This window comes from Mchenga conophoros, linkage group LG18 (genome assembly GCF_057382185.1).
Source record: "Mchenga conophoros isolate Kocher_MC1m ecotype Shallow Benthic linkage group LG18, M_conophoros_male_GT1.1, whole genome shotgun sequence".
In the NCBI taxonomy this organism is placed as follows: Eukaryota; Metazoa; Chordata; class Actinopteri; order Cichliformes; family Cichlidae; genus Mchenga; species Mchenga conophoros.
This window is the reverse complement of record NC_140543.1, coordinates 6,747,142-6,773,099: the sequence shown is the minus strand read 5'-3', so window position 1 is coordinate 6,773,099 and position 25,958 is coordinate 6,747,142. Positions and strand designations below refer to the sequence as shown.

The window sequence follows — 25,958 nt, the reverse complement described above, 5'->3', positions numbered from 1 at the left end:
CTCTCTTAATTTCTGCACAGAGTCTTGTGAAAATATTTTCTTTCCTCAGGACTATATTTTGTCACCTTCTTCTGTCACAGACATGATGAGAAGTGTGAGAGGAAAATGTTTGCCTGCCAAAAGGTCTGTGTTTGGACTACAGCACCATAGGATCCCATTCATTCTGGACTGTTTCGCCTAAGAAACCAGAGGTCCAGAGAACAGGAGCTCTAGATTATATTAGAAGTTCTCTGATGATCGCCTTTTAGCTAGCAGGAAAAACATAACACTAAACATTAGAATGATGGCATTATGCAGCGATAGAGATATTTTGCTAGTTTTTGCAAAAATATTTCCATTTGTAATGTTTAAAAAAGATCTGAAACAACAGAAAATAACTGGAACAGAAAACAAGTTCAGTCTGGTTTTTTTTACGTATTTAAGGAAGAACTTTATACATTTGCCTAACAAGCAAAAAAAATCTCTGTTCAATGATGAGACACAAATCCCTCATTTTTTAAAAAAAGACTTAAGTAGGCTGCTTTTTATTTAGAACAAGGCCTTCCTGTTTTAAATTGCGTTTGTATCATGACCTCCTATTTCTTGGATTTGGTGGGTGGCAAATTATCGAACACAGCAAAATAAAAATCACCCCTTATGGATTATAAGTTATTTTTTCACTCCCCCCAAGGTAAACTTCATTCAGTTCATCTGCATCATTCGGATCTTGGTTCAGAAGCTGAGGTGTCCTGACGTGGGCGGCAATGACCAATCACAGTACAGGTAGGATTCGATTTGATGCATGAGCACAAAGGAAACCGCACCTCTGCCTTCCTGGATCCTCGTTTTGTTATATTTTCATTTTTTTCCAACATGCACTTGAAGCCAAGTTAACAAAAGGTGACAGGTTGTGTCAACTGTTGTGTCATCAAGTAAATGACACCTGCTCAGTCAGTAAAAGCTGCTGTGGATAAAAGAGTCAGCTAAATTCTTCAAAGTATAAAACATGATCATCTGAGACACCAAGACCATTTTTTATCCTCTAGTATTGCTGACTGAGATAAGAGTGACGCTAACCCTCATTCGACAAGACAGCGTTTCAGGATGCTGCTCTTATGAAACGGGGGGGAACCTTTGTTCCTTTATGGAGCCACATTTTCTCTGCAGTTTAGTGTCTGTTTAAGGCTTTGCTTTGTTTAATCTTCAGGCAGTTTTCCTCTCCGGTGAAATCTTACTCGTGCTGAGCTGTCAAGTATTCTTCATGTCCACAGGGATCCACGATTTAGTGGCGAGAGGTGGTGGGTAAGCCCAATTTGTTTCACTGCAGGATCTCTTGTTGGTGTAGGTGAAGACTGAGCTGACACTTGACAGCTTGGGAGTGATGCAGGAAAAGAGGATTTTACTGTTTTCTTTGGGAGTGTGCTGCATGAGCAGTTTGATTGTCCGCTTGTATCCCGATGCCACGTGGAAAAGTGCGACTTTTCTTTCTTACTTTTTGAGATTTCCACTGTTGAAAGGCTTTGCCCAACAATGTCAATTTATTTTTATATGGGGTTTTCTATGAACTCATAATCACAGTGTGAAAGAGACAAATAGGAATTGTATCCAAGAAAGTTCCTTAAATGAGCCAAACTGATGCCAAACAGCCAACAAAGTGTAGTGAACAGATCCTTGATCTACGTGCAGCAGCAGTGCTGAAGATGTCAACACAAAAGAAGGTTGATGGCAAAGTTTTAAGAATTTATTAAAGTCCTACAAAAATGTGACGAGTCAAAAAGAGGAATGTGCATACAATAAATACACAAAGAAATAGAATAACATATATTATAAATAAAATAATAAATAAAGACAAATTAGCAGAGGACTTTCAAGCATGTTCAGCCAGGAGGAGACCCTGGAGCAGAACTGGGAAACACTACAACTGACTGGCTTAATTGGCTTGGGAATACTTTGGTATCACCCTGGAAATAAATCCATACTCATGAGCAAGCGTGGTGTTAGAGCACAGATGGATGGGTGCATTTAGTAGTCTGATTGCAGTGGGATGTAAAGGGTTTTTGGAAAGATTACTTCTGATATCAGATTTGTTGATGGTGTGAGCCTCCCAGCAGAACCCTGGACAGCAGATGCAGCGAGTTATCTCAATTCAAGAGAACAGTTCGAGCTCAGTTTTAAAAAAGTCCGACAGGCTTCTTTGTTTATGTCCACATAAATCTGTGACTTTCCTCCATTTGCGCTTTGAACTGAAGACACTTCAGTGAGAGATGAAACGGCTTCAAGCAACTTCAATAAGTCCAGACGCTTTTCTTTCCAAGCTCCTTAGATCTTTCCACTATTTCACTGCCTCACATTACCATTGGGTGTATTTTTATGTTTAACACTGAGACAGCAGAAAGAGTGAATACAGATGCTTGTTTTTACAGGCTGCAAGGCCCAGGTGAGCAGAGTATGGTGAAGTATGTTTGGACCACCTACAAAAGAATCCGTGTCAGACGAATTAGGCACCCTAGTCATCCATGTTTAACTGATTTATTGCATCGGTCTTGTAATTAACAATTAAAAGAAACACTGCATCATGTCTTATTCTTAAATTGTATCATAAAATAATTGTATATGACTGTTTCTCTCTCAGGAGGCTGGCCAAATCCACACTCCTGCTGATTCCTTTGTTTGGCATCCACTATGTGGTCTTCGTGACTCTCAGTGAATCCATCGCAGAAGATTATAAAATATTTTTTGACCTTGCCCTTGGATCTTTTCAGGTGCTGAACAAGTGTCTTTCACCTTATTGATCCTTTAAAGCAGCGATTCTGAAACTTTTCTGAAAAAACTTTACTTCATTAAGTGTTTGTTTTTTTAGGGTCTGGTCGTGGCCATTCTCTACTGTTTCCTGAACAGTGAGGTAAGTTATCAGGTGAACTGATAAAATACAAAGTATGGATTTAGTCATTTTAATGAGCAGCCAAATTGATTAAACAGTAAAACATTTGAATGAAAGTGATTTCTGTGAGGCAAAATAGAAAATCTATCCATGAATGTTTCTATACTCAACTGATAGTGTGCCTGTTTTGCTTAATTTTGTCAAACTTTCATAGAAACATTTAATAAATTACATTTGTTGGAGCTAAAACGTGTTTTCCTTATATTCGTTTATTAAAAAGTGTTTAAAATTAAAATCTGCAAAGTGTTGATTGCTGAGTGTCCTCCTTCTATCTGCCAGTCAGACTCCATTCATTAATAAACTTAGCTACACTGTGTCAACTGAATTTGTCACACCTTTTGACTTTATGTAAAATCATTGGATGTATCATGATGTGTTCCATTACATTATCATAAATACTGGTGAGTGGTGAATTTGACAGATGGAGGAAGTTCCGCTCAATCAGTTAGAAGCTGCCCGGGATCCCAAATAATTACTGTGCATGTAACTGATATGTGTGATTAATATTTGGAATGAGGTAGTGATTGAACTGTAGCAAAGTTTTATGTTCTCCATAGATACTCATGGAGAATATGAAGAAAAACAAAGATGAATGGCAGATATCAAAAAGGAGGAAAGTATTTATAGATTTAAGATGCCACTCAGGCAATTTGATCAACTGGATACAAAATAACAAGGAAGCATCTTTTCCTTGTTCTTTTCCTAAAGTGGAAGGTGCTCATTGATGCAAATGCTGAGAAAGATTTTCTAAATTTGGTCTCACAGCATTCTTCTTGCCACCATTCTGCAACCCCGAGCTCCAACTGAAACTGGGGAATGGGAAACTGAATTTTCCACCAACTAAGCAGGCTGATTTATCCTGGCTTATATAAGATGATCACACAGATAATCAGACATAATCATGCCAAATGTTGCTGGACCAAATGGATCAAATTATTTACACACACACACACACACACACACAAGGCTGTGTCTCCCATTTTTTAGTATCCCCCAGAAGTGGCAGATGAGATGCATTGACTAACTGGATCAAGTTTTTTAGCTATATTGGTGTTTAGTTGATCCAAATGATTAAATTTTTTTTATTTTACCTGTTCCTGAAGGTTCAAGGTGAGCTAAAAAGAAAATGGCGGAGCATGTATCTGAACTGTCGTCTGAGCAGGAATCGCCACAACAACACCTTCGCCTCCAGAAACGGTTCACAGCACATGGTGCAGTTTCACAGCAACTCCAGAACCCAGTCCATTCTGCAGACAGAGACCTCGGTGCTGTGAGAACACGAGGTCTTTGACACACAAACAAACATACAAAAAAATGCAGTCTTAAGATTGACCTGGGTCCAATAGTTTTACAAAGTTATTAGGAAAATACAAAAAAGTAGTACTTTGAAATGAAGTACCACAAGGGTGGGACCTGCACATCATTGTAGTGCAGATTTTGGTTTTAGCTTTACAAATCTCTGCAAGCCTTCAAGTTTCTCATTAGTGGATCAAAAACTTTTCAGATCTGTCCAGTGAGGTTTACTGTGTTTGCTGCTAAGAGCCTTTTTTTTTTTTTTTTGCAGTCTTTATGCTATGATGTCTGCTGCGTGAGCAGAGAAAAACATGTGCAACGTCCTTAAACTGTTTTACCTGGAACTTTGTGCACAGATGAGATATAAAATGTATATACTTGAATGTTGCATGCATTGAAATCTATATTTTTGAACAAACATATATGTGTAATAGAAACAGCATGATCTAGGTGCTGCAGACTTTAAATTGGCTCTTGCAAAAAATGCAAAAAAAAACAGAACCATTTTTGCTGTCTTTAACAGAAAGCAAAACAGGTGATTGTTTCAGTATACAAATCTTTATATAACTGTTGCCTGCTGTGCGATTTAACACCGCTGGTAATACTGTGCTGCAGTCTTACCAGCTGTCATTTTGGAGCCATGTTGTAAAATATAATAGATTGGCTATGGGAAACCTTGCAATACTTTTTTGTTTGATACTGACCTAAAATTCATGGTAGCCGTGTCAGGATTTAGTTTCCAGAACGTGCATGCTGTATGCAATAACGCAGCAAAGTGACAGTCCTGTCATTAAATCCCGCAAAACTACTCACCTTAGTTCTTTCTTATATGTTTTCAATCCTTTTCCATGTGCCTCCTGTGTTCTCCCAGCCTTATCACAGGTGTCTGTGTGAGTTTGTTCCTCACCCTGTTTCAGTTTAATCCCTGCTTTGAAAGAATGATCTTAATGTGGTCGATTTTAATTCCAATCTTTTTTAATTTCCTATTCTCATTATTGTCTTGATTGAGTCCATCTGTTCCCTCTCCATGGTGTTTGTCTTAGAAAAATAGACTCTTAGCCTCCAAATGTTCTCCTGTTGTTTGGTGCTCCTAGCTGGCTGTCACTCTGTAAAGCACCTTAAGTTATCAAATTCCTGATTAAAGCCTCTTGTGTTTCGCCACCCTCCTGTCAGTTGCTGTTGTGTTTGCATACTGGGTCCTAATGGGAATATTTCCAAAAATCTGTGAGAAATGCTGGTGTCCAAACCCAACTTTAACACAGCATTTGCTTCCAGTACCAAGTCATTGTTGTTGCCTTTTTACCACAGCTGTCTCCAAACCCAAATTTGGGCATATGTTATCCCTTTTGGAGGCCATAGGTAGTACATTTATTATCATTTAAATAGAAAAACTTGGTTATGTAAATTTTAAAAAAAAATAAAGTTGTAAAAATTGATTTGTAAATATTTTTTTAAACATTAGGTTTTTACTTCTAGTGTCTCTAGCTGTTCTTTTAATAAGCTTCTCCTAGTTTTTTTTTCCGAACCATTTCACATAAAGGTCAGTTTTAATGATTGATTTTTTACAAATATACAGGGAAAGGTGACAACTTGTCACTTCAGTGAATCATTTACTAGTCCACAGTGGCCACACCCACCCATTTGATACTTAAAATTACTGGTAAGAATAAGTCGAAATTTTGACCCAGGTCAGCACATGAGCTCAGTGTTTCTGGGCTTATGGTTAAAAACAAAACAAAACCATTGGTAAACACAGGGTTGTTTTGTACCAATTTTAATCCAAACTGTTCTCCAAAACACTTTCATTTTAATGCACAGTCAACAAACTGCTGTCACTGAGAAGTCCTGAGCATGCTCCAAACTCTTCATCCATGCTCTGATGGTTTTGGCACAGTGCTCGGTGACCTGTTCTAAAGACACAACACAGACGAGCACTTTAAAGATGTCATTTAATTAACAAGATGACGTGTTCGTGAGAGCCTGTGTTGGGAAATAATGTTGTCTTTAAAATTACTTACATAAAAAGAGGTTTATATGATAGAAATTCGCTTCAAAACACATTTAATGTGTTTCAGCAGAAGAACCTCCAGGCCGTCACCACTTAATGCAGAAGTGCCTGGTGGATACAAGTAACTATGAAATGTTTTACTTTATGTTGGTTTTATTCATGCAACCAGTGTTTTGTGGTAGTTGCATGAAATCCTCAGTGTTTGACTTTTTTTGATTGCTTTTGGTAAACGGCTGTTAACGTGTGATTTCTTGTAGATTCTAATTGTATATTTTGTCAAGACAAAACGCGAAAAAATGAAAACTTTTGCTTTTTGCAATGTGCTATATTTTTCTTTAACATGTTGTATTTAATGGTCAGCACAATACAAAAAGTTCTGGTGACACTTGATTTAAGGCATACAGAATTATTTTTAGTAGTTTCCTCTTCAAACCTTTAATTTAAGTGTATGTGTGTGTCCCTATATTTTAAATCAGCATTCAGTTCTTGCGTTGTGTCACAAAATATAGTTAATAAAATACACATAAACATCGAGGTAAAGTCATACTTGCAGCAGCAAATAATCTGGTCCATAAAATTTGAAGAACTTAGAAGGAGATCAGATATTTGTCCAAACTTATTTCAATGTGTTTTGCAGGGTGAACAACACTGAGGCAGAGATGAGTCTTGAAATTTCTGTTTTGTTTTTAAAGCGATTATTATTTATTACATTTTTATGGTATCCTCTGCATATCAGCAGATGATACAAAATACTATATATTACATTACTAGGAATGTATGATGCTTTACTCTTTCAAGAGTTATTTTGGGGATTTTATTCATGCTTTTATTTTATGGGAACTTATTAGACAGACAGGGAGATGCCTAAAGAGCAGACTTGCAGCATGGATTCACTGTCTATGGTGCAAATGGTGCTTTGTTAAAAATTTGGAAAGGAACAGAAAAGGAAATGACAAAAAAAGAGGGGGCAAAAAGATAAAGCATGTTTGAATAGTATGGATAACGACAACTGTGTTCTTCATGGTAACATGTCTTTGTAGTTTCTTAGTAATCCACTTCATGGTAGTTTTAAGTACTTGGATTTAGTTACCTTGGATTACTGGATTACTTTTTGGTTTGTGAAGAAATATCATCCCTCTGTTTCGTCATTGTCATCCACCTACAACCAGTCAGATGCATGGTACAACATAAAGAGCCAGCTCAACAGGACAGACTCATCTGTGTCTGTGACAGGAGTAAAATAGGCCGTCTGTATCTCCTGTAAACAGTTAGCACTAAACAGAGGTGGCGGCTTAAAACACCAGGTCTCAGTAACCTAGAATGCAGTCTTAAGAACCCCACCAGGCAATTCATCCCACACTCCCAACTCAACCCAACAAGCGTCTTGAAAGAGAGATGAAATGTCCTCACACACCAAAACAAAAACACAGCAATCATTTAGTCTAAGATATTTATTAACAGTTTTAGTAGCAGGTGGGTACAGGTGTCCATACTAAGGTTTTAGCTCAGCTGCTGCTGATTTTGTCAAAAAATTATTTGGTCCTTAAACAGAAACTAAATAAGTAAATGTTCCCACTTAACAAGCTGTACCTGGTCATGTTTAAATAACGATTTAAACAAGTGATCATCTATTGAAATCAATGTCGATTAATTTAACTAAACTTGTTTAATTGTACAGAAATTTCAGTTGTAATTTCAAAACAAAGCTGTTGCCTTAATGAAAGTGTTACCAAGTACCTTAAAAGATGTCACTATGTTACTCAGTGTGTCATTTAACATCTATGTGACTACAAATGATTGAGAGTCTACAAAACCATATACACCACACAGTGTTGACTTGCCGAGTGAATTCATATTTAATGTTTACTGACGTGATGCTACGAATCATGTCGCCTGAACACATGTATTTGTACTTAGACACCATGAATGTCATGCAAAAGATGATTGATAAAGGCTACCATTGTAAGCATTGCACTGTGTGAATGTAACTCTCTGGAAATTTGCATTTTATTTAATATTGCTTGTTTGTCTGTCCCCTCAATGATAGGAACATGATTTCTGGGTGGTAACATTTATTACATTGAAAATTCTAGACACTTGGGCCAAACTTGTTTGCAGTTCAAAATCATTTGAAGTCACTGGGGTTGGTTTTATCCATTTCTTCCTTAAACTAATCTGAACCAAAACCATTCAAAAGCTTGCAAATTGTGTAATTATCATCATTACTAATAGCCTCAAGTGATTCAAAGACTCTGAAAACTACTTTTAAAATCTTTGAACCCATTATAGTATCTACACCAGCCCAGACCTCGAGAGCTTTGGTCCTGCAGATTTTAGATGCATCCCTGCTCCAACACAGCTGAATGAAATGGTTGAATTACCTCTTCAGCAGGCCATCAAGTTTAGCAAAGGCCTGGTAACAAGCCAATCATTCGATTCAGTTGTGTTGGAAAAGGGATGCATCTTAAAGCTGAAGGAGAGTAGCTCTCGAGGACTCGAGTTGGAGACTCCTGATCTACACAATCTAAAGCGTATCCCAGCAGTTGGTGGCCCCTTCAGTGCTGATACTGTCTTCATCTCAAACAGGAATGAGCCTAGCTGTATAAATGTCGTGGAAGCTTTTATTCCACCTGAGAACAGTAGCTACTGGCCTTATTATAATTTATTCATTTTAGAGTCTGACTCAAGGCCAGTTCATGGTTTCCATGTTGAAGAGGCCACATAGCCAGCTGTGAGGAAATTCATGCACAGCCCAAATTTTGGGTCCTCAGAGGGAAACAACGGAATATGTGCCAAAAAACTTACATAAAAACCTGGTTTTTGCACCACATAAATTTCCACCATGTATATTTTATTGATGACACTTCCACATCTTGTTTTTGGTTGCTATTTGTGTGTGTGGTTGTGTCTGTCTCTTCTAGCAATATTGCACATAAAAAACAGGTTGTGCACCATTACACCATCAAAGGTTAAAATTTGATGTGTTGGCTTCTTCAGCTCACACAAAGAGTGTACTTTATGGTATCCATTTATGGAATACTACATTTTATAATGAACTTTAAAAATATCCAGCCTTCACCATATTCACGATAGACTCCTTTGCTAGTGCACATAACATGTTCAGATCTGCTTGTTTGAGTTTAGTCCGCAGAAACCATGAATTGGTCTTTACCTTTACCTGTTTTCTTATTTGGTACCCAAATAAGCAGGCAGTTCTCCATTGTGGTTCACAAAGCCCAAAAGAAGATTCCTAAAATGTGTTAAAGCAGTCTCTCCTTCAGCACATTTCAAATGTTGCAATTATTATTATTTTTAGCCTGTTGAAAACTCTTTTGCAGCTCATTGTTGATTGATGTGGTTGGAAATTAGTGACTGTTTTCTTTTAAAAGACATCCGAACATGTGACAAGGACATTGAAATGGAAGCACAGCTTGAATGAAAATTAAAAAAATAAACAGATTCTGTGCACTGCTTTTGTTGCTTCTGGTTTATTTAGTCTTTTATAAAGTTTCAGCGGTTGAAGGTTGATCAGAACAAAGCAAAAGTTGTTTAAAACAACTTAGGTTAGTAAGCGTCCACTGTGAGAAACCAATCAAGTAAACACATCATAACAAGCTTATGAAATCCTGGGTTACACTCTTTTTCATATATATATTTAGTGCAAGGGTTATTAAAATTCTAATTGGGCACACTGTCTTGATGTCTTGGAAATATCAGAAGCTAATCCAGACTGACGGACTCAGTTCCTGCCTCGTGTTGGTGAAGGTATGTAGTCTCGAACTGCTCTTTTATACGTTGCTAAAATCTGAAAGCTGCAATGAAGATGAATGTTTGTTTGAGTAATGATATTATTGTCAAAACAAACAGACTGTATCGGTGGTCCAATCATCTTACACAATGCTGTCTAACAAATGTCCTTTATCTGCCCTCTAATTAGGATGAATTCCTCTCATCAGATAAGAGAAAAACAGCATGGGCAGTGAACTGTGGTCACTCTGACTCCTTAGCTGAAGTTCACATGTAACAGATTTTAATTAGAGTAATGCATCATGGATTTCATCTCATGCTTCAGACACAAATACTGAATTCTTTCAAAGAAATAGAAATATTAGATCAATAAAATGGAAGAGACATATTATGCAAATGACATGATCTTTGCCATGACTTGTAATATATTGTATATTGTGTTTGAGGAACAGAGTCGTGAACAAAATTTCTACCAATATGTGGTTGCTTACGGTCAGAGCAAAGAGCCGTGTTGCATTGATTCGATTTTTTTAACATTGCTTAAAAGGTTTAAAATTCAACTGAAGAAAAGTCCGAATGTTCTGCTTTAAGGACTTTTTGAACTAATTAGTGTGTAGATTACACGCTTTAGTCGAAGAAACTAGTCGTGAATACAAGTGCCGTGCGCTAAAGTCTTTTCAGCTGATTTCACTCACCAAACTGGATCTATTGATCATGTTTGGATGACTAAATAGCTTATATATATTTGTCTGGGTGGTAATGAAGAATAAACACCACAGCAGTATGAAACATCGACTGGGCCAAAATGACGTCTGCAGCTACATTTACAAACTATTAAATGCCCTGCAGCTGTGCTGCCTGAGCCCCGATGAGGTTTTCCGATAAGTGCTGCCGGTTTCAATTAACAATCCAACATGCAGGACCAGACATGCATTCATGTCTGTGAGTTAAATAAAAGCAAAGTCACAAAGATGGCACTGTTGCTTTATGCAAACTGGACTAGGCATTAAGGAGCTATGATTTAATGTGGGCTCAAGACCTTTGATGAATAGACACAAAAATCTGATAGTTTTGTCCAAAATAATGTCAAAAAACTTTATTAACACAGTTAAATGCCTGAAAACTTTTCTAAGGAGCTTAGAAAGAAAAGTGTTAGGACTTATTTAAGTAACTTGAAGACGTTTCACCTGTCATCTGAGAAGCTTCTTCAGTTCTAAGAGCTATTGGTGGAAAGTCCCAGATTTTAAGCCTATGGGAGTGTCCCCTAGAGGGTCATAGACCTGCTGATCCTCTACCTAATCACACAAACCAAGGTGTGAAAACGGGTGTAGGTCACAATCAGCCAAGGATTCAGGTGAACCAATTGGTAAAACCTAGCCCCACCCTATCATGTGATTTCCTGAGATCAAATGACCCAGGATGTGAGCGGTTGTAAAGGCGTCTGGGAAGGGATCCCAAAACTGGATTATAGATGTCAGACAGTTGGTGTCGTAAGCCTCCGCCTCTGTTCAAAGATGGTCATTCACAGTCTTTCACACCATCTGTCTCTCTGTCCAACATGTGAACATCTCTGTCTCAGTTGCTCTTAGAACTGAAGAAGCTTCTCAGATGAGAGGTGAAACGTCTTCAAGAAACTTAAGTTAGTCCAGACGCTTTTCTTTCCAAGCTTGTTAGACTACCATGACCTGGATGACGGAGAACCTTAACATAGTCTGACAACTTTAATCCTGAAGATGGAAAAAAGAACAAAAATTGAAAAAGCAATGGTGTAAGTTTAGATTTTTAATAAGCCAGCCACTTTATTAGTGTGTTTCTTTCTCTGTGAGAATAGGGAACAATTTTTTTTGTTTGACATACGGTGTTGTACTTTAAAATAAATATAACTTGACCTAATGCAGAGTGGGCTACTGTTAGGTTAGTAGTCATCAGTCTGAGTTTTAGTCTGTTAATGGTTTTGATTATAAAGCGTGCCAAACTTTATACTTTATACGTCAGACTGTAAATGTTGGAGGAAGATTAATTTCCCCTTAACCATAGTAAAAAGCCAGTGTGATGTTGGATTGTGTCGATATGTGAGTAGCGCTGCTGATTATGTGGTTCATTTGCACCTAGTGAGTGGGAGAGTATTTCCAGTAATGAGAAAGCATCTGAAGCCAGATGTTCCCTGCAGTATGAGAAAGGGCAGCCATGAAAAGCATCCAGGCATGATTTTCTCAAATTTTAAAAACAGCTTCAGGATTCCCCAACCTGCCAAATCCCACTCTAATACCTGGCTATGAGGGTAAACAGAGTTATCATAAATATTGCATTTGTATATACCAAAGTCCTTCTTGAAGCACGTCTCAGCACTCAGAAGCCATTGTGGACATCCTTTGGTGATTAGACTGTGCTAATAGCGAAATAAACAGAGCAGGACCCATAATTTTCATCTTAACTGTCACAGGAACATAACTGCTTAAAAACTGCATTAATCAAATCTGATTGAAACTGTGTTAGAAGTCTGGAAACTTTGTTCCAGATATTTTAAAGCTAATTTCCCCTGTATGCTACTTAAACTACATGTGCAAACATGCCACAACACTGATTTAATTTACCGTGAGCATCATGTCTAACAAAACACCAGTGTTAAAAAGATAACGAACTACAGTTTTACAACTATAACTTCCAAAAATCCCAGTCCTATTAAAAATGAATGACTCTTAGCATCAGAGATGGAACATGCATGCATAAAAAGAAACATATTTAGGCTTTTAGTAATTTCCCCGTGTTTTCTTCACTTTTATCCATTCTCATGTCTTCTTGACGTGCTGGCTCTTTTGTCCTTGGAGCCCAGCCTTGAGGAGGCGAGCTGGATGTTTAGTCATCTCTGAGAAGACGGGCTGCCTTGATTGGAGCTGACAGAGTCACTTGAGGCAAAGATGCTGCTAATTGAGAGGGAACAGGCTGGCTGGATGAGGGGGTCCCTGTTAGGGTGATGACTGAGCACTTCACATCGCTGGTTGTTGTGTATGAAAACTACGGTCTTCCAGAGGGGGAAACTGACTCTTTATAACATTTTCTTTAGCTGGCAAAAATGAAAATAGGAGACTGAGGAAGTGAACAGTGTTAATCAAGGCTGTAACGTAAATGTCAAAAACATTCAACCCTGAAGATATTTAACTGACTCCTGACATTTAATAAACTGTAACTGATACAGATGTTTAACTGTCACAGTGTAATTTTAATATATATATTAAGTGTAATATATATATTTAGCCCACATTGTGAATAGTTGAGCCTTTTACCATCTTTACCTCTGAGAAACTGCCTCTTTTAAAAAGCTCTTTTTATATCCAATCATGTTAATGACAAGTTAACAATCAATCTAATTAGTTGCAAATTGTTTCTTTTTTTGTACCATTTACTTTCTTTTTAAATGCACCAGTCTTTTTTAAAATGGTGCAATTTCTCACTTTTGTTCTGTTTTCTGTGTTCTATTGTATATGAAATGCAAGTCTGTGAGATTGCATTCGATTCTGTTTTTATTTCTTATTGAGTTCTACTTCCCCACTATCACCTGGTATTACAAATCAATGGGAAAATGATTCTGTGCTGCCTTGAACTGTGACTGGACTAAACACTTTCGGAGGGCATGTTTTAGGGTGGACCTATCTCATAAATAAGTGGTTCTTGGTTTCCCAGTAAGAACTGCCCCTCATTCATCACATGTAGTTTCAAAACATGATGATGACAGAAGAAATGCTCAGCTTGATGGATGGCATCACACTGGCTGTATCCATCTTTTACACACCATACAATCTACCCCTTATTCTGATAACCCCTGGTCTTCAGCCAAATTCAAGCTTAAAACACCATCATAGTGCATAACTTTAAAACCCTTTCAAATCCATATTTAACTTTCTTGACAGATAATTTATGCCACTTAATGAAAACTCAGACATGTGCAGGCTTGGCCTTTTCTCACGTCTTGTGTGAATATGGATCATTCCTGTTTAAACACATCTGTTGCTTTTTGTGCTCTGTTATTTGGATCATTATTCTGCTATGTTGTCCTACAATTGTATAATGCATGAAAACGTTATTCCTCATGGATGGAATCACTGTAGTAAGATGGTGTCACTTTCTCATTCAGTTCCTTCACTCAGCGATCCACTTGAATTATCCCGTGGCCACATTTCAAACGGCATGTTTTCAAATTAGCAGTTGGTTAACTAGTGAGAAACAGATCAGTGCGCATGAGGAGTCAGCCATCTGGCTGCTCCATCTGTCTGCACCAAACATCTGTTTAACTGGGAAGTGGCCACTTTCATGAGTAAATCATATAAGCCTTATATGAATCACTATATGAAGCAAGCTAAAGCTGATGCAAGTCTTTTTATAAGTTTTTTTAAGTTGTTTTTTTATTTTATTTCTTTTCCATATGGGTCTGATCTCCTTGTGAGTCTTTTTGCCTTTTATTTATCTTTTTGCATTAATTATATTTACTTGTTGGATTTTTTATGCAGAACTTAATTTGGATTTTGCTGCTCAACTCTGTGTCAGGTTGTTTTTGTCATGTTCTTCCATAAGCTCCATTACATTTGAATGTACTGATAATTACTGATGAATTACTTTGATACTGAGTTTAAAAGCATGATTACTCAAGGGCAAAGTTTGCAATTCTTAATGATTTAAAGCTAATTTTACTGATTTTATTTTACAACAAACACAAATAACAAAAGTATTCTGGGAAACATCAAATCCCACTGAGTCTAGAAATACAGGTATCTTTTTTAGAGGTTTTTGTATTTTAGAAGTACCATTTTTTTGTGACTTTTAATAAGAATTTCTTCTTACAGGGAGACACGCTCTTGACTTTTAAAGCAACTTGCTTTGATTACAGCTTTTACTGATTGTGTTAGAAAATAACTACTTTCCAGTTTTCATAGTAAAAACCTTCATTATTGCAAATAGGAGTCTTGTCAGTTCCATGTGAGAGGAATCTGAATTTTTCCCATAAAAGCTAATCCACCTGAAGTCTGCTGGTGCTGATAGTAATGTACCATATTAAGATGAAAGTGTCCTGGTCCTGCGTCTGTTTCCCAAAGTTCTGTTATTCATGTTTCTAGTTAGTCTCTTGTCTTATTTAGTTTTCTCTTGTGTCCTGTTCAACTTACTCTTGTGTCTGTGTGTTGTTCCTAGTGTATCCTGTATGTCAGTGGTCTTGTCCTTCGTGGTTCAAGGTCACTGCGTCTCATTTGTTTGTGTAAGCTGCTCTGACACTTTTAGGTCAGCTAGGACATTTCATGTTTACATGTCCATAGGTTCACCCACAGTGCAGAAAACCCCTGCATGAAATGCAGCATTGTAGCTGAGTGCTGACTGCTCATAAACATTTTAACTGTTTCCACACTGCAAGTATGAGTTTGCATCAGTATGTACTGATGTTATTTCAGCTATTTTTCCCTGCATGCTCAGGGATTCATTTAGAATTATAGCATTATATAAAACAGCATTTATAAAACTTAAACGTTCTGATACTGAACGGTTTTATTTGACTATATAAAAAGCATTTTTATTCTCCTTGGTTTTACCATTTTAACCCAAACCACACTGTTTTACTAAACCTATCCACGTAGTTTCCTTTCTTTGAATCTAACCAAAGAGCCAGTGAAAGCAAAGGTAAAAATCAGGTGAAAATAAAAATGAATCTGCATAAAGAGAAGAAAACAAAACAAAATGGAAAAATGAACATGAACCACAGTCTTCTGGATGATCAAATTGGGACTTGTCTCCACTTTATATACATTTTCATTTGTATTTTTAGTTGAGATATACAAAAAGAACTTTGCACATTTAAGAATATATCTTCAACCGGGATTTGTCAAGTCACAGCTACATTGAAGAGATCTTTAGTCTGTATTTACTGACTGTAAATTCATTGGGAATTTGATGTAAGTACATTTTTTTAAAGGGCCCATATAGGCCACTCCAGTTAAATAATATAAATAAATCCACTGCAAATTAACAACACATTTCAATGACTTTATGGAGCTCTTGTGAAACACATCAATGGCTGTGATGCTGCTGACTTAATAAACAACAGCAACAGCAATAATTCAGTTTCAGAGATAAAGACAGGTCGTCCTTTAGTTAGGATCATGTAGCATATTCATTGTGGCAATAATGAGACCAGTTTCACTCCCAAACCCTTCATATTTTGACCCAAATCAACATTTTCTCCTGAAAACTAGTTCAAACACAGTCTTGATCTCTAAATGTTAGAAACAGTCGGAGAAATAAGAATGAAACAAAACAGCGTGCATTTTTGGTCTTCACTTCAGTTTTGCCCCTGCCGTCATCCCACCTGCTTGCATATACATGTTTATTCAAAACTGGTATTAAAAGATTGGTTTCAATTTTATAATAGCATATAAATAATTTTTATTAGATGCACTACATCATATTTATTACAAAGATTAATAATAACCTCAGTTGTAACTTTGGAGTAACTGATGTTTTGCAAAATATAAGAGATTTGTAGAGAAATGATCATTTCCTTGTTTTCTAACTTTACAAAAGTTTTACATTAGGATCATTTTCTCCATTTATTCTGTGATGGCTATCATACAGTTTAGACTCTCTGTAAATCCAGTATTTCTCTATTGTGTCTGTGAAATGAAAGCAACACGTGCTTGAAAACAATCATAAAAAAACACTCATGCATCCATATAACTGTTATGAGTTATGAGTCATCTGCTGTCACCTACTGTTCAGTAAAACCAGGTCATTTATTTTTGTAAGTTGTAATAGTGTTTTATACACTTACAGCTTTATCTCTGTGTTGGTATCTGTTAACATGAACTGACAGGATGTAATGAGAGAGGACGTGATGTGATGGATGCCATTATCTCTCAAAATGCATCATTTCCACTGCATAAGCAGGTGCAGGGAGCGGATATTAGATGCCTGTGACTTCTTGAAATTCTGCCAATCTCTTTCTTTTCTACACAGCCTTCAGCCAGACTTTTATTTATCAATGCACGGCTGCATTTGTTTTGATCAGCAAGCAGTAAGATAATATTTCAAACCCAGCAGGCATGTTTAGTTTGTAAAATTAGAACAACAGGCCAAAAATATGAGGTTAGGGTTTAAAATTTGCAGTGCTGGTTTGAGAGCACTCTCACTCCCGGTCACACTGGAACACCGGAAATAACACTTAAGAAAAGGAGACGTTTCAGCCAGCGCTCTTTTCTCTGATGTGATCTCTGCATGTCACTTGAATAATGTGAGTCTAAGAGAGCTCTGAGGGGACGAGATGGCATGTATTTGAGCATGCAACAGTGAATGGTTGATAAGTCTGACAGCCCGGCGTGGGCAGTCCCTGGCTGGTGGACGCTTGACATTGCCAGGGTTCAAAGGTCACGTGCGGGAACACGTTGTTATGGTAAAGACCAGAGGGGTCGTAGGGTGAGCTGTCACTCTGTTTCAGCCAATGACAGCTGAGAAGTGTCTGAGACCGTGGCCAAACCTGCAACTATCAGGCGACTGTCAATCATTTGAGTCAACACTCTACCTCATCACCTTGCAGCAAGTTCAAACCAATCGATTCAAATGAAAGTCAGATTTGTTCTCTGTGTTTCTGTTGACCTTGGCCCTGTCAACAAATGGGGCTGTTACATCCTTTTCTTCAAGGATCTCTGTGAGCCTTTTGCAAAGTGAACAGAAATTCAAATGAACAAGCATCAAGTGCAGTGAAAACGGCAAAAAGGCTTTTTAGATTTAAATTTAGCTTCTTTTGGAACAGCAGTGAAATACATATTTTGTATGCAGAGGAAAGAGAGTAATACTGATTTTTCAATTTTAGTCTCATTTCTATTCGGTGTATCTTGGACATCGATGAAAGGGGAAAAAGGGAAAAAAAAAAAGAGACTGTCCATTTGGTTTGCTGAGCTCTAAATTAAGCCATTTGCATGCAGAATCTGTTAAATTTGCATCTTTAAAATTGTTTTAAATGAAACTGCAACATGTATGTATAAGCAAAACAGCCTATTTATGCAGTGGGAGGAGAACCCAGGACCTTCTTGCTGTGCAGCACAAGAGCTAACCACAGCATCATCACACTGCTGATGTGATTGTACTTCCTCCAGGTCTTTCACTTTTTGTACATAACGTGATGAAGCCAAAAGTTCTCACATAAAAACGTATTTTTAACCATATTAGTTATAATTTCCCCACAGTTTGTGTGAGCATTTTTTAAAATCTAAATTCTGTTCCTTGACAAACAGTTCGAAAGTACTTTGAATAATCAACAAGCTCATCCAGGAGGCCACAAAAGAACCCAGAACAACATCTAAAGAACTGCAAAGTTTTCCGGTGCCTCCTGTGGGATCATGAGGTGTTCCTATAGGCTAAATGAGATAAATGTAAGATAGAATAAGATTCTGAGAAGCATGGCAGCATGTGACGTTATAGCATGAGTGAATATCTCCAGCTTTTACACGTCAGTGAATGCTATTGCTTTGTTTTTGTTTTTTTCTCTAACCTTATCCAACTCATTTTAATGCCAAGATCTAGTCAGCTAGTAAAAGTGTTGTTGACACAAGTAAAAAAGGAAGTGGAAGAAGATGAACCTAAGTGAAAACACAAACTGTCCAAATGTGATGCAAACCAAACTCAGCTGGCTGACAAAGCTGTGACCGGACTAATAAACCTGCCACCACCTCCTGTGAAAGAGCCTTTGCAGACTTCTGAAACACGGCCTGTATCTCTTGGTGGTCAATATGTAAAGGCGCTGTACGTAACAGTAAAACTAAAAACATCGACGAATGCCTCAGGATGAAAATGAGCTGCAGCCTGTCTCTGGTTGTGTACTTCCCATAAAGATGAGGACAGATTATGGAAAAGGCATCAAACACTCAGTCCAAATTGGCTATCAAACATTTCAGTGATAGATGGGAAGTCTGTGTTGTAACTGCAGTGAAGCCTGCTGGATTCTCATGTCAGACTGCGTTAGAGTCAATATGTCTTTGGTAGACACACACACCACACACACACAGGCCTGGCTGGCGTCCTCAGGATAACATCACCACTCACTGTCGCTGTCACACATGAAAGAATCTTTTTTCTCTGATTATGGATGGTCCCTCAGAGCTGTCTGACAGCAAATTAGTACCTCCTGGCAGGGAGCTCTGAGAAAAAGAGGAGATTCTGTTCTCTGTGGAAAGATGTGCCCTATAAAGCTTCTGAAGGTGCCTTTAGTCTATCATTGCTGATTTAATAAGTACAAGACAGACTGTATCTAACATTTAATAACATCGAGAGTTTATTATAGTTGCCACTTACAATTATAAAATTTTTTCTCTGAATTCTTCTGCTATTCTATAAATGATACTTACAATAAAATGCATAACAATGTGAAAAATACAACCCAGAGAGAGACAACGCACATGAAAGAACAAGCGCAATATGTATTATCAAAGGATGAATTACTAACAAATGTTCCTCGCTCTTGAAATTCTCATTTCTTTGTCCACCTTTTGTCAGAAAACCTGCAGTGAGAACACAGCGACAGCATTAATCTGCACGTTAGGCTTAAAAGTCTGCAGGTAAGCAACATCAGTGATCAAAGAATGCTAAATAATTGAAATGAGCAATAATTTCTGAGATATGAATATCCCTCACATTAAAGTATTTTTATAAATACCAGTTTTTGTTTTTTAATTAAACTCTCTTGAAACTTCTGTGCGGTTTCAATGTTTCATATGACCACCCCCGAGCTGTGCAGATTATATAGGAAATGTTAGATGCTGGTTTGAATCTATCATTTATAAGAAAAGGTTAAAATGTAAATTAAAAATGAGAAGATGCAAAACGTTACATTTTGTGGTTAGACTCCTGTGAGAAGCAGCATCATAGAACAGAATCACAGATGAAGGCAGGAGATGGTGATGAGACTCCCCACAGTCTACATGTGGGTGGTGATGGAGCGGCATAAGCAGATGGCTGATTGAGATTTTGGAAATAACCCAAAGGGAGCAAAGGTGGAGACCAGCGAGGCTGCACAGACAGACGCCTGAGAAGGAGTGACAGGCACAGCGCAGACAGATATGATGCATTCAAAGAAGGGGGCTGATTGGCTCTAAGAATGTCTTCAGATAGCTGATTGGACAAAAAAGTTTGAATGAGATTCCTCTGAAAGCATGGCTAAATGGACGGGATGAAGAAAAAAAGCACACTAAGAATAGCCCACATCACCACAACTAATGGAGACAGAAGATGATGGAGCGTGTCTGTGTAGGTTCTCAGTCATCCAGGTCGCAGTCATCTTGAGTGCTTTAAAAAGAGAACTATGCATCTGTAGGTTCATCAATATGTTTTTTCACTTGTAAAACAGCTCATGGGGAGCCCTGAGATTGTCCTGAGGGTGAGTGACCCACTATCAATCATGTTAGTCGTCAAGTGCCAGGATGGGAAAAATGTTAGGTCACCATCACCGGGGCAAACATGTGAAGCCTCTGTAAGACTTTATGCCAGCTTTTGAGGTCAACTGATGTGAGTGGGGGTTGAAAGACCTGGAAAAGTATCTCAAGACTTCATCGTAGATGGCTGATAGTTGATGCTGTAACCAACCAGTTCCTTTCAACGATGGTGGACACAGATGCCCTCTCTTAAACCATCTATCAACCCTTACATCCTCTAAATAATGTCGTTTCTCTTTTAAGTGCAGGTTTCTAGCTGAAGGGGAAAGGGTTCAGTGGTCATAGCATGTTAAAGGTCCACTAACAGGTGTGGACTTCTACCTGCACAGAGTCTGTTGTCAGCTGTGGGCAGAGCCAAACTATTGAGGTACTGCTACTCTGTAGTCTGACAGCTTTGGTCGCGATGTTGTTGGTTCAGTGGAGGAGTTATAACATAATGTGAAAATGTGAGATAATATGAAAGTTAGTTTTGCTCTGTTTAACCCTTGTATGGTGTTCGGGTCTGTGAGACCCGTGTTCAGTTTTTTTCAAAAGAAAAATTAAACAATTAATTATTTTTTCACGTGTAAATGTGTTGTGTCTTTCCACTCACTCCACTTGATTATAACTGATTTATTTATAACATTTTATATAAAAGAAAAACGAGAAGCACATTAATTCATAAATGTGATCTAACAAAGGTAAAGGGAAAAAATTAACCATGTTTGCTGTTCATATGTCTTGTAATTGGGATGAAGTAAACATCTGTTGAGTAATTTAACATAAAATTGTTTGATAGTGTTAATTTGGAAAGCCAAAACTCTAGCGGGTCCACCAGACCCATGAACACTGGCTGAGTAACAAAAATATGAACACCACACAAGGGTTAATTTAGTTTTCCTATGTTGAGCCATGCATTCATGGAGTGGTTGTCTGGTTTTGCCAATGTAAAGGTCTGAGTGCTCCTCGCTGCAGGCACAGTGTGTGTTTGGGTGTTTTTGTCAGAGGGTCTGTAGTGCACGGAGAGAAATGAGAAATGAAAATGATGGAACACATCTTCCTTATTGAAGTCACATGAAAATCTAATTTTGTTAGATTCTGCAAGTTAATCTCTGGTTATTATGCATTAGGTGTCTCACCTATGTGACAGACTAGTTGCCAAGGTATTTATAGTAAGCTAAAACAAAATTAAAAACTAATTTTAAAAAAGGAAAAAAAGGAAGGATGCACATCTTCCTCTTTGAGTCTTCTTCGCTGTTTCCAGGGTTAGACAGATAATAATATCTGCCACTCTTTTCTCTTTCTTTTTGTTCATTTCTTTCTTTTTGAAGGGTTTTTGTATCAGCCAATAAAAGGATTGTTTTCTTTAACCTCTTTGTGTCCATCATTTGGGTCTTCTTTCAGCACACCCTGACATAGTCAGTGAACTCAAATGCAGACTTGCAAACTGAAAAGGATCATTTCTACATTAGCATCACATCATTTTTTTCGCACTGTGTCAAAAACTGATCACGTTTTGTTTTTGGCTTTGTGAACACACCGAGTGAACCTGACAATCGTTGATGGTCTCATTTCTTTATATTGAATGTTAATAGATTTAACCGAATGGGGAGCTTCGTACTTGTGGCAGTGGGTTCAGAGGATTATTCATTAACATGCATGATCTTTTTAGAGAGAGGTGTTGCTTTTGAATGGTTGAATGTCATTTATTTTTGCTGTGCAGTTTCACAAACTGAACTCGACTCGCCACCATTGCATTGGGGTGAAAGCAAAAATGTCAATGATTTCAGCAAACAAAAAACACAAAAAGCTTTGACATGCACGCAAAACAAAGTCACTTTCCACAGCCCAGAACAACAATGGCGAGAAATAAAACATTCATTGTAATTAAATGTTCTGCATTTGACTCCTGACATACAGCTGGATTAAAAACCTGGTTTGAAGTTCAAGTGAACAAAATGGGTCTAAAATACAAATATATAAAAACACATTGATTGTTAAACAGAACAGTGATGGACTGACAGACTAAATTACATCATTACTTTTAAGTGTTCATACTGTATGACATCATTAATCTGTAACGTCATTAAATTAATTTCAATGTTTCAATCAGACTGCTGATGGGTAACCAAATTTTTGGAAAGCTTTGTTTAAGCCTTGCTTTGTTTAATGTTGTGTATTTAATTTTCTCTAAGTCTAGCACATTTCCTAATTCCTTCAGCTATTTATGAAAAGTTTAAGGTGTTTGAAACTTTCAGAATTTTTCCAGAACCAGCAGAGTTTGTTTGTTTTCTAACAATGCTGAATAAGAAAATGGCTGAACTATATTTTGATCTATGTTTGCTGTCTCGGTCCATTTCTCTATTCAGTTTTCACGAATGATTTGCCGTATGTCCTGGATAAATCTCATCTTGTAATGTATGCTGATGATTCTACCATGTGGCAACTGTGTCGAAATGACAAGTGTATTACAACACGATTTGCTTAAATGTATCCAAATCCAAATATATGTTCATAGGAAGTAGAGTACGCTTAGTCAGCAGCCCACAACTAAATCTTTCCATAGCTGGATCGGTATTAGAACAGGTCACCCAGATTAAATTACTTACCATACCATAAACCACCACCTTTCATGGTCTCAGCACATTGACTATTAAAATTGGGGCAGGGCATAGCTATTATGACCCTGATGAAGGCCACAAGCCGAAACGCGTTGGTCAATTATTAAAGTGTTCATCTTACCTCAAGTGTTGCTGGAGTTCCTGCACAGGGCATAGCTATGGCCAGGAAAAGCTTTTATATTACTTCTTCAGTTATGAAAAATGTCATTAATGCACTAGTATTATCTCATCTAGAGTACTGTTCAATCATTTGGTCAGCAGCTAATAAGACCGATCTGAACAGACTTCAGTTAGTCCAGAACAAGGCGGCCAGATTAGTGTTAAGGTGTTCATATTATACAAATATCAATAAAATCCATGATAAACTTTCTTGGCTTTCTGTACAAGCTAAATTATACTATGGCTTACTTGTATTTTTAAAGAAAGCAATACTGTTAAACACACCATATTGTTTTTCTGCTCAGTCGCAGCATCCAGATGAAATACATAATCAGTACACGATTTTCAACAAACCGCAATTTACTAACTCCTCGAGTTAAAAGTAACTTTTTGAAAAACTCTGTTATATTTAGAGCATCTTTTCACTGGAATAAGTTGCCTTATGCAATTAGAGAATTGGCTTCTATTCATAATTTTAAAAATCACTTAAAAGCCTATTTAGGCAGCTTTTAAATTTAATTTATTAGAAATACTGTAAAAGGGCAATGTCATTTGTAATGGAAACTTGTTATTATTATATAAATATAAATATTTATATGCTTCACAACTGTAAAACCTTACTGTGGATGTAAGAGTCAAGTTATGCGGATATTTAGTATCCACTTTATTGTGTAATATCTTATTTGATTGTATTTGATAGTTTGGGCCCCAGAAAGACTAGCAACCACTGTTGTGGAAGCTAATGGGGTTCCTTATAAAAAGACAAATAAACATGTACCCAAATACTATATCTCTGGTACTGATCTCTGGTAAACAATGAAGTGTCCAGCAAGTCCAGTTTCAAGGGATAAGTCCTTTCTCAGGCAGCCAAACATGGCACAAAGATCAGTTTGAAGTGTGATGATGAAGCTTGTTTTAACATAAAAATGAAAAATCAAAAGTGCTTACATTAAGGTAAGCACTGTTTTGGTATGATGAATGCAAACAGAGCCATGAAGTCACAAACGTCCCTGCTCTGCCTCTAAAGTAATGTGGTCTCTCAAGGTTAAATCACTATTTCAACACAACTGGCTGGAAGCCTTTTTAAGGTTACATCCTCTATATTCTCCCATATTCTTGAGCACTCTCAACTTATATTGTTTGCTGAAAAGAAGGGTGGTATGCAGTCAAAATGGTCTGCAGTCTCTCCAAATAACCAAAATTGGGACAACCCAGAGGAAGAACACATCACCATTCAGCTCATCCCCAAAGACAAAAGTGTCCCGCTGTACATGAATTAAACAGGAGAAAAGGGGGAAGAAAGAAACAGTATAGGTGGGCAGTTTTCAGGGGGTGTCTGAAACAAACACAACTTCAAAGCAAGATGGAGAAACAGCTTCCAGTTCGGTCCATCCAGGTCGAGACTTGTGGGGTGGTACATTTGCTCAAAGGCAACTTTCTAAAGTGTAATAACAGTAAGTTCAGACTGAAGACATCTGAGTTGGTAAAAGCTGACAACGTTGTCACATTTGTTCACAATGTAGAAACATTTTTTCTTATTAATGAGCGTGCACAGGTCCATATAAGCTGATGTAGTGTAGTGTTTTATAAGCCACCTCTGTCTTAGTTTGGTGCCTTGACATGTCAAACATGATGATACTGACCACAAAGAAATAAACTGGTCCGCCAGGAGACCTTGATTTTATGTTTTGCTTTTTTTGTCCAGTTGCGGATTTATTTCATTTTATTTTCACTTGCTTTTTACTTTCTTTACCTTCTGGCTAGGTCAAAGAGCTAACAGCTATTAGATTGAATCTATAGAAACTACTGAATTAAAAATATCAGTTTCTCATCGGTACCACTTCACACTGGAAAACTGACATAAATATTAATATATGGTATAATAATACTTGTGCATGAAGCATTTCCACCAAAAAACATTTTGTGGGTAAATGATCGACACCAATTGCTTTAACAAAACATTATTAACTGTATTAACTCATGCCCTGGGAATGACAACGACCTAAATAAGTCACAAGTTGCATATTTCTTTTTATGAGTTTAAAGTAAATGATCTCATTTTCCAAGTCCCAGTTTGCACATTACAGATCTCATCAGACAGGCCTCCAAGCTAATATTTGTCTCCTTTTTAAAATATAATGTAGGTTATTTAGCTCATCGTGTTGCCTTCCACACTCTTGAAATACACATCTGCCTTAGACTGCAACAAATTAACCTAATTGGTAACAATAAACAGTTGCTGTAGTTTTATAAGAGGTTTTATGTTAAAATGACAAAAACTGTTCACAGTACGAACTCGGGGCAGGTTTACGGGCTGTGTTTTTAGCTGCTTCTTCTTCTTAAAAACTGTACTTGTTCCATCCTGTGTTTCTGGGGCCTCAACTTTTTGAATGTAGTTTCTAACTGTTTATCAGCAGCTGACAGATGTGTTGAATGCTCAGTAGGTTATACAAAGATGTTTTCGGTGGGCTTTTTGGGAGATATGACACTTACCTTGCAACCACAGCATCCAGGGATGGATTTCAGCTGTGAATACAAACTCAACAATAATGCAGGAAATGCATCAAAAATTGTTAAAAGATAAAATTGTCGATATTTGCACCCATTCACCTTCAAGTTTTTTGACAGAACAAAAACCCGCTAAATTCTCTGGGCAGCACAAAAGTCTGCACAACTGTCGTGGTGAAAGTGGCAGACCAACTGACTGACACCGCCATGCCAGCATGGCTAAAAGTAGCTGCTATTTGGCTTTAAAATATCTTAATTTCCAT

The 25,958-nt window shown here is 37.4% G+C and overlaps 1 protein-coding gene across 2 annotated transcripts in view; it reads left to right on the top strand.

The window, feature by feature from the left end:
* Nucleotides 1–9,694, top strand: part of LOC146553111 (vasoactive intestinal polypeptide receptor 2-like) — a 76,154-nt gene extending 66,460 nt beyond the window's left edge. The window contains exons 10-14 of one of the 2 annotated variants that reach the window (XR_014889504.1): nt 671–762; nt 1,251–1,281; nt 2,612–2,741; nt 2,840–2,881; nt 4,024–4,120. Coding sequence is in view for 1 of the 2 variants with exons in the window: in XM_085254541.1 (XP_085110667.1) it covers nt 671–762; nt 2,612–2,741; nt 2,840–2,881; nt 4,024–4,194 (435 nt within the window). In the remaining variant the exon portion in view is untranslated. Of the gene's footprint in view, nt 1–670; nt 763–1,250; nt 1,282–2,611; nt 2,742–2,839; nt 2,882–4,023 lie in introns of both variants that reach the window. The other variant, XM_085254541.1, reaches the window with a different exon arrangement.
* The last annotated feature ends 16,264 nt before the right edge of the window (nt 9,695–25,958 follow it).